Source organism: Rhinatrema bivittatum, chromosome 8 (assembly GCF_901001135.1).
Source record: "Rhinatrema bivittatum chromosome 8, aRhiBiv1.1, whole genome shotgun sequence".
Lineage (NCBI taxonomy): Eukaryota > Metazoa > Chordata > Amphibia > Gymnophiona > Rhinatrematidae > Rhinatrema > Rhinatrema bivittatum.
The window spans coordinates 176256539-176273458 of NC_042622.1; the positions used below are offsets into that span (position 1 = coordinate 176256539).

Here is a 16920-nt window from a genome sequence, read left to right on the forward strand (position 1 = left end):
TTCTAATTCTGCTACATCTTTTTTGATATGGTGACTGGAACTGCACACAATACTCATTGGAAGGGCAGGTCACAAATCTTTTGAATGAATGAATGAATGAATGACTAAATAAATAAGATGAGATCACACCATAGAGAAATACGAAGGTATTATATATGTTTTATTCTCCATTCCTTTCCTATTAATTTCCAGCATTCTGTTTGCTTTCTTGGCTGCTGCTGCTGCACACTGAGCAGAAGATTTTCAATGTATTTTCAATGATGATGCCTAGATCCTTTTCCTGAATGATGACACCTAATGTGGAACCTTGCATTGTGTAGCCATAATTTGGATTACTCTCCCCTAAGTGCATCACTTTGCATTTGTCTACATAACATTTCATTTGCCATTTGCATGCCCAGTCTCCCAATTTTGCAAGATCCTCTTGCGGTTTCTCACAATCTTTTTGTGATTTAACAACTTTGAATAATTTTGTGTCATCAGCAAATCTGATCACTTCTCTCATTTTCATTTCCAGGTCATTTATAAATATATTAAAAAGCAGTGGCCCCAGAACAGATCCCTGAGGGCACTCCACTATTCACCTTTCTCAATTTAGCCATTCTTTGTTTTCTTTTAACCAGTTTCCAAACCACAAAAGGACAGTGCCCCTGTCCTATGACTTTTTAATTTCCTAAGAAGTCTCTTATGAGGGATTTTGACAGATACTTTCTGGAAATCGACATACACTATATCAACTGGATCAATTTTATCCACACATTTTTTTACACCCTCAAAAGAAATCTAGCAAATCTGAGGCAAGACTTCCCTTGGCTAAATCCATGTTGACTTTGTCCCATTAAACTATGTTTATCTATATGTTCAGCAATTTTGTTCTTTATGATAATTTCTACCATTTTGCCTGGCAGAGACTTCAGACTCTCTGGTCTGTAATTTCTTGGATCACCCTTGCATCCCTTTTTATAAATACTGATTACCATACGTACTGAACATAAGAGGCGCGCCTCCTGGTCAGATCAGTATCCTGAACATAAGAAATTGCTATACTGGGTTAGACCAAAGGTCTAGCAAGCCCAGTATCCTGTCTTCGATAGTGGTCACAAGTACAAGGGAGAATGCCACATGGAATCCTGATTGGTATGGATCCAGCACATGTTGGCACCATGAGCATTTTCAAAACTCACCAGCAGGCTACACTGATCTTGTGTGTCAAAAGATTAGCCCAGCCAGCCTGTGAATTTTCAAAATGATTGCGGTGCTAGCACTTTTGAATGAGCAGTGTGCTGGAAGGAAAGCCATCGCATGCCACCAGGTTGCCGACCCCCTGGTGTAATCACTGAAATATTGTATGTTTAACAAAATGATAATGTAAGAAAATTATTGTACTAGACTGTATCCACTTAAGTATAAATCATATGTACAAGTATGGTCCTCTGGCTGCTTTCTTCCCTGGTTGGCTGCTATTCTTTTTTCATGGTACTTGGGGCTATGTTATCCAGTCTGGAGAGACACAAACCTATAAATGTTCTATAACATTTCCTTCACATATCCATTTTCTGCTGTAGCTCTTGGGTCCTTGACTCCTTCTTTAGCTAGTATTCCATTTGTAGGAAAGCATGCAGACATCTGAGACAGCTTCAGATCTTTCCCATGTTCCCAGCATTCTACTCATGTACAGCAAAATGGTTCACTTTTTCGATTTAGATGTTAAACTTGTTTGCATTTATTTTTTTTTCTCTCTTGTAGGTGTATTAGACATAAGAATGACTGGGGTGCGCTGATTTTGGTCGATGACCGTTTCAGAAGCAACCCTAACAAATACATAACTGGTAAGGTCCTTGATAAGAGTATAGGAAGCACCGGACCCTAAGCAATGCTGCCTTTATTTTGTAGTTTTTTTGGGGGGTTTTTGGCATACTAGTTTTCATCCTCCAGGCCTAATTTATGAGGGAACAGCCCAACACTTTTTTTTTTTTCAGGCTTAAGAGGCAGAGCAGCAGGAATGTTCTTTTCCAGCCCATCCCCTCTAGGAAGCCAGCAGGGAAGAGAAAGAGAGGGCTGAGCCTGGAGCACACACAGAACAGCCACTTTGCTCCCTAATCCAGCCCCTCCCGTCTTGTTTCCCCCTTCTCCCCACCGCTCCTTCTGTATTACAGGGGACAGAATTGGAAGAGGAAGGGGTGATACTGAAGCAGATACTGCAGAGAACAGACCCAAAAAGGGTTTGAATTAGCACAAATTTGAAACTGGTGAGCAGTAGTGCCATGGTCAAGGCGACAATCCTGGCCTTGATGAAACTTTTGCTAAGTCAACCCCTTTTTTGTGTCTTATTACCAAGGGCTTAATTTCCAGCAGAGCAACTCAGAACAGCCACCTTTTTTCTGGGACCCAAGAAAGTGTAACAGAGCCAGCAGTGTCTATCAATTCAGGCTCCCCTAAGGAAACAGAACAGAGCCATGGATTATTTATTCTCCCCCCCCCCCCCCCAGCCCTTGGAAGAAGCAGAGAAGAACGTAAAGTGTTGGAGATTTTTACTCTGAAACAAGGCTTTGACTTTTGTGCAATTTCCCAGCATAATTTAGGAGGTTATGAGGGACAACAGCGAAAGTAAAAATAAATAAATGACGTGGAGTGAATGCCCCATTCTCTATCCACCTTCTCCTCATCCCAGTGATTCTGCATCCCTAACCCCTAGCCATCCTTCACCTATCAGTGCTCATCGAGCATGCTAAGAGTGTTCAGGTTTGTTTGTGAGAGAGAGTTTATACCTGGCCTAGGCCCCGCCCCTACCCTTCTGACACCTCCCCCCCACAGTTCCATTTCCTTTTTGTCTACAAATTGTCTTGCTGTCCTCTATTGATGTACATTAAGATATTGTGTGTGTTTTTTTTATTATGTGAACCGCCTAGATGGATAGACTGCTACCCCATGGTGCGGTATATAAAAACTTTTAAATAAATAAAATAAAATATTACAGTGCTTCTCAAGCCAGGCCTGAGGGTACACCTAGCCAGTTAGGATATCCTGAAAACCTAACTGCTCTTTTGGGCTAAGCGCTATCAGGGCGATGCAATATCAGCGTGTGTTAAATGAGCACTCATGATTGAGCACCTGCTCTCTTAACACACACGATCCACCCCTCCCGGGCGCCCGATTTAATATTTAAATTGGCTGCCGGGGTAGAAAGGAGGTGCTAAGGAAACTTTTGCGACCCTAGGGCCTCCTCGACATCAGGTGCCCCGGAGAGGTAGCTGTCAGCGGGTTAGGAAAATAAATGCTCAATTTTACGAGTGTCCCTTTTACTAACCTGTGCGCAGCCATGGGTTTGGAAAATGGATGCTTGTTAATTGAGCATCCGTTTTCCTAACCTGACTGCTGGCGATTATTTATTTATTTCTGTTCTCCTTTTTTAGGTTCCACCGACTTAATATCACCACAATGTTAAGTTGGAGGAACTATAGAAAAGCAGTATTTCCTCCTCAAGAATTAATGCTTGCTCCGGGCAAGCATTAATTTTTGAGAGAAAAATGTTCGGGCGCAGTTTGTTTTTTTTTTTTGCATGGGGGGGGGGGAGTAATAGCTACTAGCCTCATCAACATGAATTTACGTGTGATGAGTGCTATTAGCTTTGCACTTGTTTGAACACACGTTTTGGATGTGCTAATCCCCCTATTGCATGATGGGTTTTGGACATGAGTCCAAAACATGCATCCAAGCGCCGGTAAAGTGCTGCACTCGGTTGAGCGCACTGTATTGCATTGGCCTGCATGAGCCTTCATTTGCAACAACCTGGGGTATTTCACCTCCTCCCTCAGCCCAGCCATTGCATTAACAGTCCCTGGCTAGAGGCCACAAACAGGCTCCCTGCAGAGCCTGGCTAAGGTGGAGCCTAAGTCTGGAAAGTAGGTGTTTCTACTGAATGAGGACTGTGAACTCTGCATCACCAGCAGAAGCCTTATCCAGTAATCAAACCCAGGTCTTCAACATGGCAGTGCACAAAATTTGCTATTGAGCCACCAAGCTATACCACCACCTTTCTCTTTTTTTTTTTTTTTTTTTAACTTGTTTGTGTTGATAAGCCATCAGGATGACCCAGTGTATTGAGTTCTACAATGCCAATTAAGACATGCCAATTTGAGTCGTGGCTCTGCCTGCTGCTCCTCGCTTTGAGCAATTCCAGGAATGCTGCAAAAGAAGTTTTTATCTCTCCTGAACAGAGTTTTGCTCTTGGTACCTATTCTTGGTGGATGGATTACAAATTGGACTGGAACGAGCTCCCAGTCTAACTCAGTTCTGCACTTTGCCTTGCCAAGTCACTGCAGTGCTTGCTGATTAGATTATGACTGGTATTGGTTTGCAATAACTAGTCCATTCCGCATTCTTACTAAAGAAATCTGAATTTGAGTAACAATTTCACGCTGCAAATATACATTAAGTGTACATCCCGGGCCATGGTAGCAGAACTTAAAGGTTGAACATTGCTTAGTAACTGCTACATAACATGTGCTATATGACTATAACTATTGCCCAAAATAGATGGAATAATTTGATATTTGGACAACAGGTGTAGGAAACATGTCTACTGGTGGGTCCTTTGGGCTCCTCTCCAGCTTCTCTTGTCTTCTCCCATCTGATAATTTCAGGGCCTCTGGTGTGAGGGAAGTTCTGCTTGTGATGCTGAAGCAGGACCCAATAGATGCAGGGGTGGCAAGGGAAGGAGAGAAGACTAAAGGGATGATGACATGCCGCTAACCTGTAGTTTAGTCAGTAGGTGGAGCTCTGAATCCTTTGTAGAAACAGAAAGCCGTGTCTGGTGGGAAGGAAAGGGAGCAGAAAGAGAAATCAGCGTTCAGGTCTCTTAATGTCGATGAGCTGAACATTTTGAATTGGTAACAGCCTGATGTTTTATTCTACCACAATGAATAAGTGTCTGCCGTGGATGCTGAAATGCAGAAAGTGTTTTGTAGCAATATTCAAAGTGTAACTACTCTTCTAGCAGCTTTTTTCAAAACAAATAAGACTGCTTATTGTGTTGCGTAGAAACTCCCTTTATGTAATAACGTCGCCTTATTAATATGAATATTTAATGGGAGAGTTTGTAGATATTATTGATGGCATGGGTTTTAATGAGCAGAACCTTTGCTGGAGAGGCTGATTTTCACTCATCAACAACAGTTGCTTGTTAATAAGCCCCTTCCCTACAAAGTAACCTAAACTTACAAAATACCATGACAAGTCTAAATGGAGATTTGAAAAACCTGGGGCCGTGTTTTATGATGATTTTGTATTACTCTTGTAGCAATGTGAAAACTTAAAGTCTGCTGGTTATATTATCACAAAACGTAGTTGAAAATTTCTTAATGAACTTAGAAATTTTTATGTAGGGCCAACCTATACCAAGCTCTTAACCCCACAGAATAAGGGCACATCAATGAGGGTCCAAATTAATCTATTTTTTTAAATTTTTCCGAGAGGACTGACCATCAGTGAGAGTTGCGGATGCAGTATAAACCTCCTGATGCAGACATTGTTTGAGACAGGGATCCTTGTCGGGGTACTTGGGTTTTTAGAGCTTTCAGAAGCTAAGTGTTTTTCTATCTGACTTTCATGTTGTACCCACTGATCATATTTTTTACCTATATTTAATGACTTTTGCATTTGAAAAAAATTTTTTTTTAAATAGATTAATTTGGACCTACATTGATTTGCCCTTATTCTGTGGGGTTAAGGGCTTGGTATAGGTTGGACCTACATAAAAAATAAAGTTCATTAAGAATTTTCAGCTACGGCTTGTGATAATATAACCAGCAAACTTTAAGTTTTCACATTGTTTCTATATTGGTTTGCTGGAATCCGGAAGATTGGGCATTTTTGTGTTACTCTTGCCTAGGATTTGAAATGGTTTCAAAGTCCTGGGAATTGCTGCCCTAGCTGCATCAGATGCTCCTGGTGATTTGTTCAGGTGCTTTGCTCTCTCTCAGCCTGGTTAATGCTGGTCAGACACCACAAGGGTAGTCAGGAATGAGCGGTCTGCCTTCTCTTATGACTGGGCACGCCAACAGGCCATGCCATACTCTGCTCAGTAAGAGCAATTTCCAAAGGTGTGTTTGTGGTCTTTGGTATTCAAGAAAGAGGACATCTAAAATCTTGAGGTGGGCAGCCAGGTGCCAAAATTGGAAAACAGGATGAAAACCTTCCCAGATTTTCCTTTCCTTTGCTGTACGGTGAAATTGAACTACCAGCCTTTGAATGGTTTCAGATCAGTCCAGTTATTTCATCATTTTTGTTTTTTCTAGGTTTGTCAAAATGGGTTAGGCAGCAGATTCAGCACCATGCATCCTTTTCTAATGCTTTACAGTCCTTAGAGGGATTTGCTAAGAGCTTTCAGAAGGACACCTATCCCTCACTGCATTACAATGGTGTTTCTCTGCATGAGCAACTGAGTTTGCCAGATCCGTCACCACCATCGTCTCTCCCTGAGGCAGCCATTCGTTCAACTCCTGATGATCCAGCTGATGCCCCCATGGAATGTGAAATTGCCCGGGAAACTCCAGCTGTCCCATCTTCTGCCGTCCCTGCAGTGTCTTCATCCACATGCAGCCAAAGTCAAATCACCAGAGCAAGTAGCAAAAGTAGGTGTACCAGTCGATTGTTACATTTAATTGATAATTCTCTGGTGTGCTGATCCACTGCAGTTCAGCCATTTCTCGCATATGCTTACAAAATAGAAACATCTTCTTATAGCTTAAACTTTACAAAGGAAGCTAACATTTTAAAAAGTTTATGTGCCTGGTTTATTAAAACTCTGAAGCAAAGTACCTGTAAGAGTGTCGTGCTAGGGAGGGAAGTGAAGATGTGATGCAATGTTGAATCTGTGATTTTAGACATTCCTTCTAATGCATTAGAAACTTAGCAATGCCTGCCAGTAATGTTGCACAGCAACTGGAATGATTAGCGTGAAGCTATATATTTTTCATTTTAGTTTATTTACTCCTTGTTTTTAAATCAGCAATGCCTCTGGAATCTGCCTTGAAATTGATGTGAAACTGCGGACTATAAGTTTTTAATAAATTCAAATTCAGAGACATAGGCAAAGAAAATTTCCCGCACTCGTGTAAAGAATTTTTAAAATTTTCTCTTTATTTGGCTTTTCAATAATACATAAAGTATAAACTTTGTGAATGAAACATGGTATATATCATATCGGCAACACAGATATACAATTAGAAAATAATAAATCATGAAAACATTATCCCAATATTTTACAACCCATTAGACCCCTATTATTTGGGGGGGGGGGGAGAGTACATGCGAATATAAGGAGATCTATGTGAAAAAACAAAATACAATCTTAAGAAAAAGACAACCTGTAAATCAGTTATACTCTCAATGGATTAGTTTAACTGCTGCCTACAAGCAGTAACGCCTTTTTAGCCTCAACAAAGCTTTTTAACTGTTCGGGATGGAAGAATATATAATTATCTCTTTCATACTTTAAAATACATTTGCATGGGAACCTTAAGATAAAGGAGGCTCCCAATGCATCCTGTTTTAAAGCAAGGAAATTCTTCCTTTTTAATTGTCACCTTTGTTAAATCAGGGAATATTCTAATATGAGATCCCATAAATGTTACATTGATTTTCTTGAAATAAGCTCTCATTCTCCCATATCACTCTCATTGAAAAATGATATCACTAAAGTTGTTTTCTCAGCAATCTCATATTCAGAAGACTCAAGAAAATCTGTCAAATGTTCTAATACATTTTGAGCCACTTGCATTTGTTGATTTTTCCAAATTGGTAAAAAATAAACTTTGTCTAGGGGTGGAGTCTTAAGAACATAAGAAATTGCTATGCTGGATCAGACCAAGGGTCCATCAAGCCCAGCATCCTGTTTCCAACAGAGGCCAAACCAGGCCACAAAAACCTGGCAATTACCCAAACACTAAGAAGATCCCATGCCACTGATGCAATTAATAGCAGTGGCTGTTCCCTAAGTAAATTTGATTAATAGCCGTTAATGGACTTCTCCTCCAAGAACTTATCCAAAAATTTTTTGAACCCAGCTACACTAACTGCACTAACCACATCCTCTGGCAACAAATTCCAGAGCTTTATTGTGCGTTGAGTGAAAAAAGATTTTCTCCGATTAGTCTTAAATGTGCTACTTGCTAACTTCATGAAATGCCCCCTAGTCCTTCTATTATTCGAAAATTTAAATAACCGATTCATATCTACTCATTCAAGACCTCTCATGATCTTAAAGACCTCTATCATATCCCCCCCTCAGCCGTCTCTTCTCCAAGCTGAACAGCCCTAACCTCTTCAGCCTTTCCTCATAGGGGGAGCTGTTCCATCCCCTTTATCATTTTGGTTGCCCTTCTTTGTACCTTCTCCATCACAACTATATCTTTTTTGAGATGCAGCAACCATAATTGTACACAGTATTCAAGGTGTGATCTCACCTTGGAGCGATATAAAGGCATTATAACATTTTCCATTTTATTAACCATTCCCTTCCTAATAATTCCTAACATTGTTTGCTTGTTTGACTGCTGCAGCACACTGAGCTGACGATTTTAAAGTATTATCCACTGATGCCTAGTTCTCTTTCCTGGGTGGTTGCTCCTAATATGGAACCTAACATCATGTAACTACAGCAAGGGTTATTTTTCCCTATATGCAACACCTTGTACTTGTCCACATTAAATTTCATCTGCCATTTGGATGCCCAATCTTCCAGTCTTGCAAGGTCTTCCTGTAATGTATCACAATCCGCTTGTGATTTAACTACTCTGAATAATTTTGTATAATCCACAAATTTGATAACCTCACTCATCGTATTCCTTTCCAGATCATTTATATATATATTGAAAAGCACCGGTCCAAGTAGAGATCCCTGAGGCACTCCACTGTTTACCCTTTTCCACTGAGAAAATTGACCATTTAATCCTACTCTCTGTTTCCTGTCTTTTAACCAGTTTGTAATCCACAAAAGGACATCGCCTCCTATCCCATGACTTTAGTTTTCTTAGAAGCCTCTCTTATGAGGGACTTTGACAAACGCCTTCTGAAAATCCAAATACACTATATCTACCGGTTCACCTTTATCCACATGTTTATTAACCCCTTCAAAAACAATGAAGCAGATTTCTTAGGCAAGACTTCCCTTGGGTAAATCCAAATCATGGAAATACCGTTTTATGGTTATTCTAGGAATTTCTCCAATCGCCCTAGGAAAGTTTAACACTCTTAAATTCAAATGCCTCAGCGTATTCTCTGTATTTTCAATTTTTCTATTAACCACTCCACAGTCTTGTATTATAGTTGCTTGAACCTCTTTAACTTGCTTACGTTCATTTTTCACAATTGAAAGCTTCTCTTTAACCTCCACCTTATATCCCTCAAAGTTCTTGTTCATGGCTTCTAATTGTTGAGACACAATTTATTTTAACTGAACAGTCCCCAAAAGATTTTGCCATGGCAGACGTTAGATTCCACATCAAATCCAGTGTGACTACCTCTGGTTTTGAAGGAATTAAGTCACCTTCTCGATGGGGAAGGGGCTCTTGCCCTGTACTCTCACCTCCCCACCTCATCTGTCCGTCTCTGCTTCCCTGTTCAATAACTCTGGAGGGACTCTCTCCATTGTTCCTGGAGGCCTGTATTTGCACTTCCAATGAAGCTGCCCCCTCAGATTGTCCAGCATGACACTCCACTTCGGAACTCCTGTCCAATTGCAGCATCGAAGTTGCACGCACAGCCAGAGGCAGTCTGTCGTCCAGCGGGCTGAGGGAAACCTCTTCCGAGGTCGGGTCACATTCTCCTCTCCGTGACCCAATAGCCGGACCTCCCAGCCCCCATTCTTCCTGATTTTGCGACGCATTGTACGATTGTCTTCTGCCCTGAGGGGAGCCCTGGAGTTGAGGGGTTAGACCTGAGCTTCCCCTTCCGTTTCGGAGGCATTTTGTATTAGAAATTGATTCAAATTGAAGGAAAAACGCCAGAGCAGTTTCACAGTGCAACCACTCAGGTTGCCATCTTGACTCCACCCCCCAAGTATTTTTAATTTTATATGAACATATATTTTCTCTGTACGTACCCGGATCAGTCCAGACCACTGAGATTATGCCTCCCTTCCAGCAGATGGGGTCAGAGAAACAAACTGAAAAGCACCCCTCTTAACCGGTGTGCCACCTGCAATCCCTTCAGTATTTCTCTGACTCCAGCAGATGAGGGTGTCAGAACCTGCGGTCCTGATCCTGTAAAAAAAAATAAAATAAAATAAGATTTCTATTCAGGAATTGGAAAGTGAGGGGATGTTTGAGCCCCTCATTGCCTTTGGCTAGTTCACAAAAAAAAAATACTAATAAGAGCAGGCGTGCAAGTCCTCCCAAGGGGTGACAACCGGTTCCCCTTGGTGGTAGGCACAGCTGGGTTTTTCCCGAAAGCCTAATTGCTCGGAGTTGTCTTTCTTTCACCCAGTGAGTAGGGGGATTTACCAGTGGGCCGTTCCCTCCCCCCTTGCTACCCAGAGACGCAACATTCCTCTGGAAGGAGCCGTTTTCTGCATGGCTCAGACCCAGGGCTGTTAATTCCTGGTTGATTAGGAGCACAAGAGAAAAAAAAAAAAGAGAGAGAGGCTTACTGTTCTCCCGGGACTCTGGAGGTAATATTTTTCATATCACGTGACTTACTGTGCAGCGGTTCCCGTTGTCATGCCCGCTCTGCCTGCAAGGAGTCGGCAGCGTGGTTCTCCCGCGATTACCTCTGCTCTCATTGCCTTCCTGAGGGAGAAGGGCCATCAAAACAGCCGCAGGCAGGCCAGGGAGCATCTAACATGCAGTCACATGCTGCAGGGAAGTCCCTGCAAAATTTTAGACTTAGGCCTGCCTCGCTCCCGATCAGCGTGGAAGCGGCAGCCATTTTGGCTCCCTTGGACTTGGAGGCAGGGCAGAGCTTGGGGGGAGGAGATTTTCCTCCTCAGCTGTCGCCACCCAGTTTGAGCGATTCTCCTCCTCCTTCGGGCCCTCCCCCCGGGGGGGGGGCCTTAAAGAGACAGCATCCTTTTTCCTCCCAGTTTGTGCTGCTTTGCACAAAGCCTATATGGAGGCTGAAGCTGATTTGGATGCACAAGCTCCTCCACCAGTGAAGGTTCCGAGGCCAGCTGAGGACCCAGAGATCCCCAGGGGCTACGTGGGGGGTACCACTCCGGATGTGGTGGCAGCTCCGCACACCGACCTGCTAGGACTTGCATCCCAGGATCCAGACTCGCCTGAGGACGTGGATAAATCGGCTGCGGTAGAAGGCGATGACCCAAGCGTACTCCGTTTTGTTCCGCAGGGAGGAGCTGAACCCCTTGATCCCCCATGTACTAAAGGAGCTGGATATTCAGGCGCCACAGGCTGTGGCTGAGTTTGCTTCGGGAGATCTGGTTTTGTCGGGTCTTCGGCCTTTCCCCAGGACTTTTCCTTTTCACCCAATGCTCTTACAATTTATGACTCGGGAGTGGGACATGCTGGAGGCTAGTCTGCGGGTCACTAGGGCTATGGAGAAGCTTTACCCGCTACCAGAGGAGTCCTTAGAGCTTCTAAGGATTCCTAAAATGGATTCGGCCGTCTCAGCTATTGCCAAGTGCACCACGATCCCGGTGACTGGAGGGGCTGCGCTTAAAGATTCCCAGGATAGGAAGCTGGAAATTCTCAAGAGAATTTTTCAGGTTCCAGCGCTCGGTATCAGAGCAGCGGTCTGCAGTAGTCTCATGCAGCGGGTGACTCTCCGATGGGTGCAGCAGTTACTCATGGCCCAAGCACTGCCCACGGCGGAGGCAGAACAGGTTGGATGGAGGCGGCCGTAGCTTATACCGTGGATGCTTTGTATGATCTCCTCCATACTTCATCGCGCATGATGTCCTCAGCAGTGTCGGCCAGGAGGCTCCTTTGACTCCACAATTGGTCCGCTGATGTCTCCTCCAAGTCTCAGTTTGGTTCCTTTCCGTTCAAAGGCAAGATTTTATTTGGCGAGGATCTCGAGCAACATAAGTTCCTGGGGGACAATAAGGTGTACAAGCTTCTGGAGGACAAGCCTCGGCCCTCTAGGTCCTTCGGTTCTTCTCGAGGTCATTTTTGCGGGCAGCGCCATTACCGTTCGAGCAAGACTTTTGCTCCCCGTCACCAGTCAACGAGGTCCCAGACTTGGGCTCATTCCTTTCGCAGTCAGCAGCCGCCGGCCTGGGACAGGGTCTCCCAAGGTTCCTCCTGCAACAAATCTTCCCAGTGAAGGTGCGCCGACCCACTCCTCCGTTCCGGAGATAGGAGGGCGTGTCTCTGTTTTTCGAGGAATGGGTCAAGATTACTTCGGATCAGTGGGTCCTAAACATTATAGAACGCGGTTACGCTTTGGATTTTGCTTGGCCGCTAAGAGAACTTTTTCTGGTGTCTCCATGCGGCGCTCGTGCAAAACAACTGGTGGTAAACCAAACTCTGGGTCACTTGAAAGCCCTCAGGGCCATAGTTCCGGTCCCGCCGGCTGAACACCGGACAGGCAGATACTCCATATATTTCGTGGTTCCCAAGGAGGGCTTTTCCCGCCCAATATTGGACCTCAAGAAAGTGAACAAAGCTTTGCGGATACCTCGTTTCCGCATGGAGACGCTGAGGTTGGTCATTGCGGCCGTCCACAAAGGTGAATTTTTGGCCTCGTTGGATCTGAAGGAGGCTTATCTTCACATAGGCATCAGGGAAGATCATCAGATGTTTCTGCGGTTCATGATCATAGGCGAACACTACCAGTTCCGAGCACTTCCGTTTGGGTTAGCAACAGCTCCCCGTGTCTTCACCAAGGTGATGGTGGTGGTGGCGGCAGCTCTCAGGAGAGAGGGGATCTTAGTTCATCCCTACTTGGACGACTGGCTCATTCAAGCGAAGACAGAGGAACTCTGCAAGTTAGCGGTTCATTTGGTCTTGAAGCATCTTCACACTCTCAGATGGGTCGTTAACTTCCCTAAGAGCCAGTTGGTCCCTTCGCAACAATTACACTTCCTAGGAGCCCGGTTCGACACAGCTATCGGCAAAGATGTTCTCCGCCAGGAGCAAATAGACAAGCTGACGAATAGACAAGCTGACGACTCAAATCCAACGGCTGTTGGCCTTGCGGGTACCCAAAGTTTGGGACTACTTGCAAGTTCTTGGCTCTATGGCATCTACTCTGGGTTTTGTGCATATGAGACCTTTGTAGAGAGCGCTGCTTTCCCGCTGGGATCCCAAGTCAGAAAAATTCCACTTGCCCTTGCCGCTTCAGGACCCCGCCAGGGCCAGTTTAGCATGGTGGTTAGTTCCACAATATTTGCATTGCGGGGTGGACCTGGAGAACTCCCAGTGGGTCATTGTGGCGATGGATGCCAGCCTCTCAGGTTGGGGGGGTGGTGTGTCAGTCGAGGTTGGCGCAAGGCCAGTAGACGTGTCAGGAGGCACAGTGGTCCATAAATCGTTTGGAAACCCGAGTGAGCCCGTCTGGTGTTGCGCGCCTTTCTCCCACTCGTTCAGAATCAGTCGGTGAGGATTCTATCCGACAATGCAACAACTGTGGCATACATCAATCATCAAGGCAGCACAAAGAGTCGGCCAGTCGCCGTGGAAGTGGACGAGCTGATGGTCTGGGCAGAGCGCAACCTTGCTCGGTTGGCGGCATCGCTGGCGTGGACAACGTGCAGGCGGATTTTCTCAGTCATCAACAGTTAGACCCCGGAGAGTGGGAGCTGTCAGAGGAAGCAATGCAGCTATTGACTCTGTGATGGGGGGTTCCCTGTCTGGACTTGATGGCAACTCTGCGGAATGCGAAGGCGGCTCGCTTCTTCAGTAGCAGGAGGGAGCACGGGACAGAAGGGAGTGGATGCTCTGGTCCTTCCGTGGCCCAGCGATGTTCTGCTCTATGTTTTCCCTCCTTGGCCGTTAGTGGGCAAAATACTGCGAAGAATAGAGAACCACCCGGGGTTGGTCATTCTCGTGGCCGCGGAGGCCGTGGTTCGCAGACCTGGTCAACTTGGCAATGGACGGTCCCTTGCGTCTCGGTCATCTTCTGAATCTACTTCGGCAGGGTCCCGTATTTTTCGATCAGGTGGATCGCTTCTGTCTAGCGGCCTGGCTTATGAAAGGAGGCAGTTGAGGAAGAAAGGTTACTTGGATTCCGTTATTTCCACTCTCATAAGGGTACGCAAGACTTCTTCCTCGCTCACGTATGTTCGGGTTTGGAAGGTTTTTGATCTATGGTGTAGCGGTTTGAAAGTTTTGCCGCAGCGGGCCTCTTCTGTGCAAATTTTCGCCTTCTTACAAGAGGGTTTGAGGAAAGGGTTGGCATACAGTTCCCTTCGGGTGCAGTTGGCAGCTCTAGAATCTTTAAGGGGTACGGTCGACGGCACGTCCCTTGCGACTCATCCTGATGTGGCACGATTTCTGAAGGGTGCGAATTTGTCCAGTTTGTCCTTCTTGGAGTATGAATTTGGTACTCCGGGGATTGTGCAATCTGCCTTTTGAACCTCTAAAGTGAGCTACCGTAAAGGATTTAACACTCAAAACTGTTTTCCTCATGGCTATCTGCTCGGCCAGGTGGATATCTGAGATTCAAGCCTTGTCATGTAGAGAACCGTTCTTGCGTTTTTCGGAGTCTGGGGTATCACTTTGAACGGTGCCCTCCTTTCTGCCGAAGGTCATGTCTGCCTTTCATTTGAATCAGTCAGTGGAGTTGCCAGCCTTTCTGGATTTAGATCGGGACTCCCCTCAGGCTCGCGATTTGAGGAGATTTGATGTCCGGGTTCTCCTTGGGTATTTGGAGATGACGAATGATTTTCGGTTGTCGGACCATCTTTTTGTCTTATGGAGCGGTCCAAAGAAAGGACTTCCGGCATCCAAGGCTTCCATTGCCCGATGGTTGAAGGACGCTATAGCTTCGGCTTACATTTGTCATGGTCGGTCGGTTCCGGATGGTCTCAAGGCTCATTCAATCAGATCTCAAGCGGCATCTTGGGCAGAGAGCCAGTGTGTTTCATGCAAGAGATTTGCCGAGTGGCTACTTGGGAAATCTTTGCACACTTTTGCTAGGCATTACCGTTTGGACGTCTGAGCTCCGGAGGTCTATTGTTTTAGCAGCAGTGTGCTCGGAGCGGGACTCTCCGGTTCCCACCCCATTTAGGGCAGCTTGGGTACATCCCAGCAGTCTGGACTGATCTGGGTATGTAACTGGAAAGGAAAATTAGTTTCTTACCTGATAATTTTCGTTCCTGTAGTACCACGGATCAGTCTAGATGCCCGCCCGGGGTAGCATGTTCTGGGGAGTCCGCTCGGTTATTTGCTTATGATTTCTGCAGGTTGTATCAAAGAATACAAAGATATTGGCATAAATGTTTTCAAGTTGGCACTCCTTCCATATGCATAGTTTCATGTTCGCAGCGGTTGTTGTTCTAGCCATTGGTTTAAAAGATAAAATAAATTATAATTAAAGTTTCTTCATTCTGCTTTGATATTGATTATACTGAAGGGGATCGCAGGTGGCACACCGGTTAAGAGGGGTGCTTTTCAGTTTTTCTCTGACTCCATCTGCTGGAAGGCGGCATAATCTCAGTGGTCTGGACTGATCTGTGGAACTACAGGAATGAAAATTATCAGGTAAGAAACACATTTTCCTTTTTTTTTTTCCATTTTTGATTTTGGAGTATTATTCAATTCTTGCCCCTTTCTGCTAAGATTGGTTTTTCTGATTTCTGTCTGCATCTACAATTTTTCTTGACTTTTCCCTCTTTTCCTGGCTGTCTTTAGCTAATTAAGGATGTGCATGCTGTTATACAGAACAGGGACCTGGCTGCATGGACAATATCTGCAGCACAGTGGTGGTCTGCTTATAATGAAATGACCAAAAATTTTCAGTAACATATATCAACAAAAATAGACCACTTTTTCCATCCAGTCTGCCTCTTTGTACCTCCCTACTGTACTGTCTCAGGCCATACTCAATCTGTGGTGGGGGAAGACCACAGATCGAGCATCACCACCCTTTGCCACTTTGTCTATCCATGCATGCTTGAATTCTGCAACTGTTTTGGCTCCTGTAACCTATACTAGGAGTTTGTTTCAGGTGTCTGTCCTCTCATTGAAAAGTATGTTTTCACTTTCCTTTTCCAAATCAAGGCACTAGAAAAAATATATAAAAATATATACTTTATTCATAAACTGCTAGGTTCGATCTGATGAAGCTTAACTTTTGGAATCAAAATCTTAATAAGTCACTGAACATTAGTCAATGCATTTAATTCTATATTTTTTAGTATGCCTGGGTGTGGGTTTTGTATGAATTTCAGGATTTTGATGTTTTGTGGGTTTACTACCATTTTTATGAACACCTCATAGAAACAGAGAACATGAGGACAGATAAAGACCATGCAGCACATTCTGTCTGCCCATCCATCCCTTTTATGTAACTTTACAATCCCTTCCTCTCTCTGGCATCCTCTCTGCTGTTCCCATACTTTCTTGAACTGAGATAATGTCCATTTGGGAGTCCAATTCCTGCATCATCCACCCTTGCTGTAAAAAATATATTTCCATAGATTACTCCTAATTTAATCCTCTTTCACCCTCATCCCATTCAATCAATCATCCTAACCAAAGTTGACTACTATAACGCTCTGCTGCTCGGTCTACCAGCTACCACCACCATTAAGCCTCTACAGATGTTACAGAACTCTGCAGCCAGGATCTTGACTAACTCTAATAAGAGAGACCACATCATGCCCATCCTCTACAAACTCCACTGGCTTCCGAACAAATACAGAGTCCTCTACAAAGTCCTGACCATCATGCACAAATCCTTAAACAACTTAGCTCCAATTGATCTTACCTATCAGCTGCTCACCAACAAACCGATTAGAAA

At 44.4% G+C, this 16920-nt stretch overlaps 1 protein-coding gene across 3 annotated transcripts in view; it reads left to right on the forward strand.

The window, feature by feature from the left end:
• The window catches only part of BRIP1 (BRCA1 interacting protein C-terminal helicase 1), a 309402-nt gene that overhangs the window by 286043 nt on the left and 6439 nt on the right, over positions 1-16920 (forward strand). For all 3 annotated transcript variants that reach the window (XM_029612654.1, XM_029612656.1, XM_029612655.1), the window contains 2 exons: positions 1747-1829; positions 6297-6632. In XM_029612654.1, coding sequence (XP_029468514.1) covers positions 1747-1829; positions 6297-6632 — 419 coding nt within the window. The remainder of the gene's footprint in view (positions 1-1746; positions 1830-6296; positions 6633-16920) is intronic.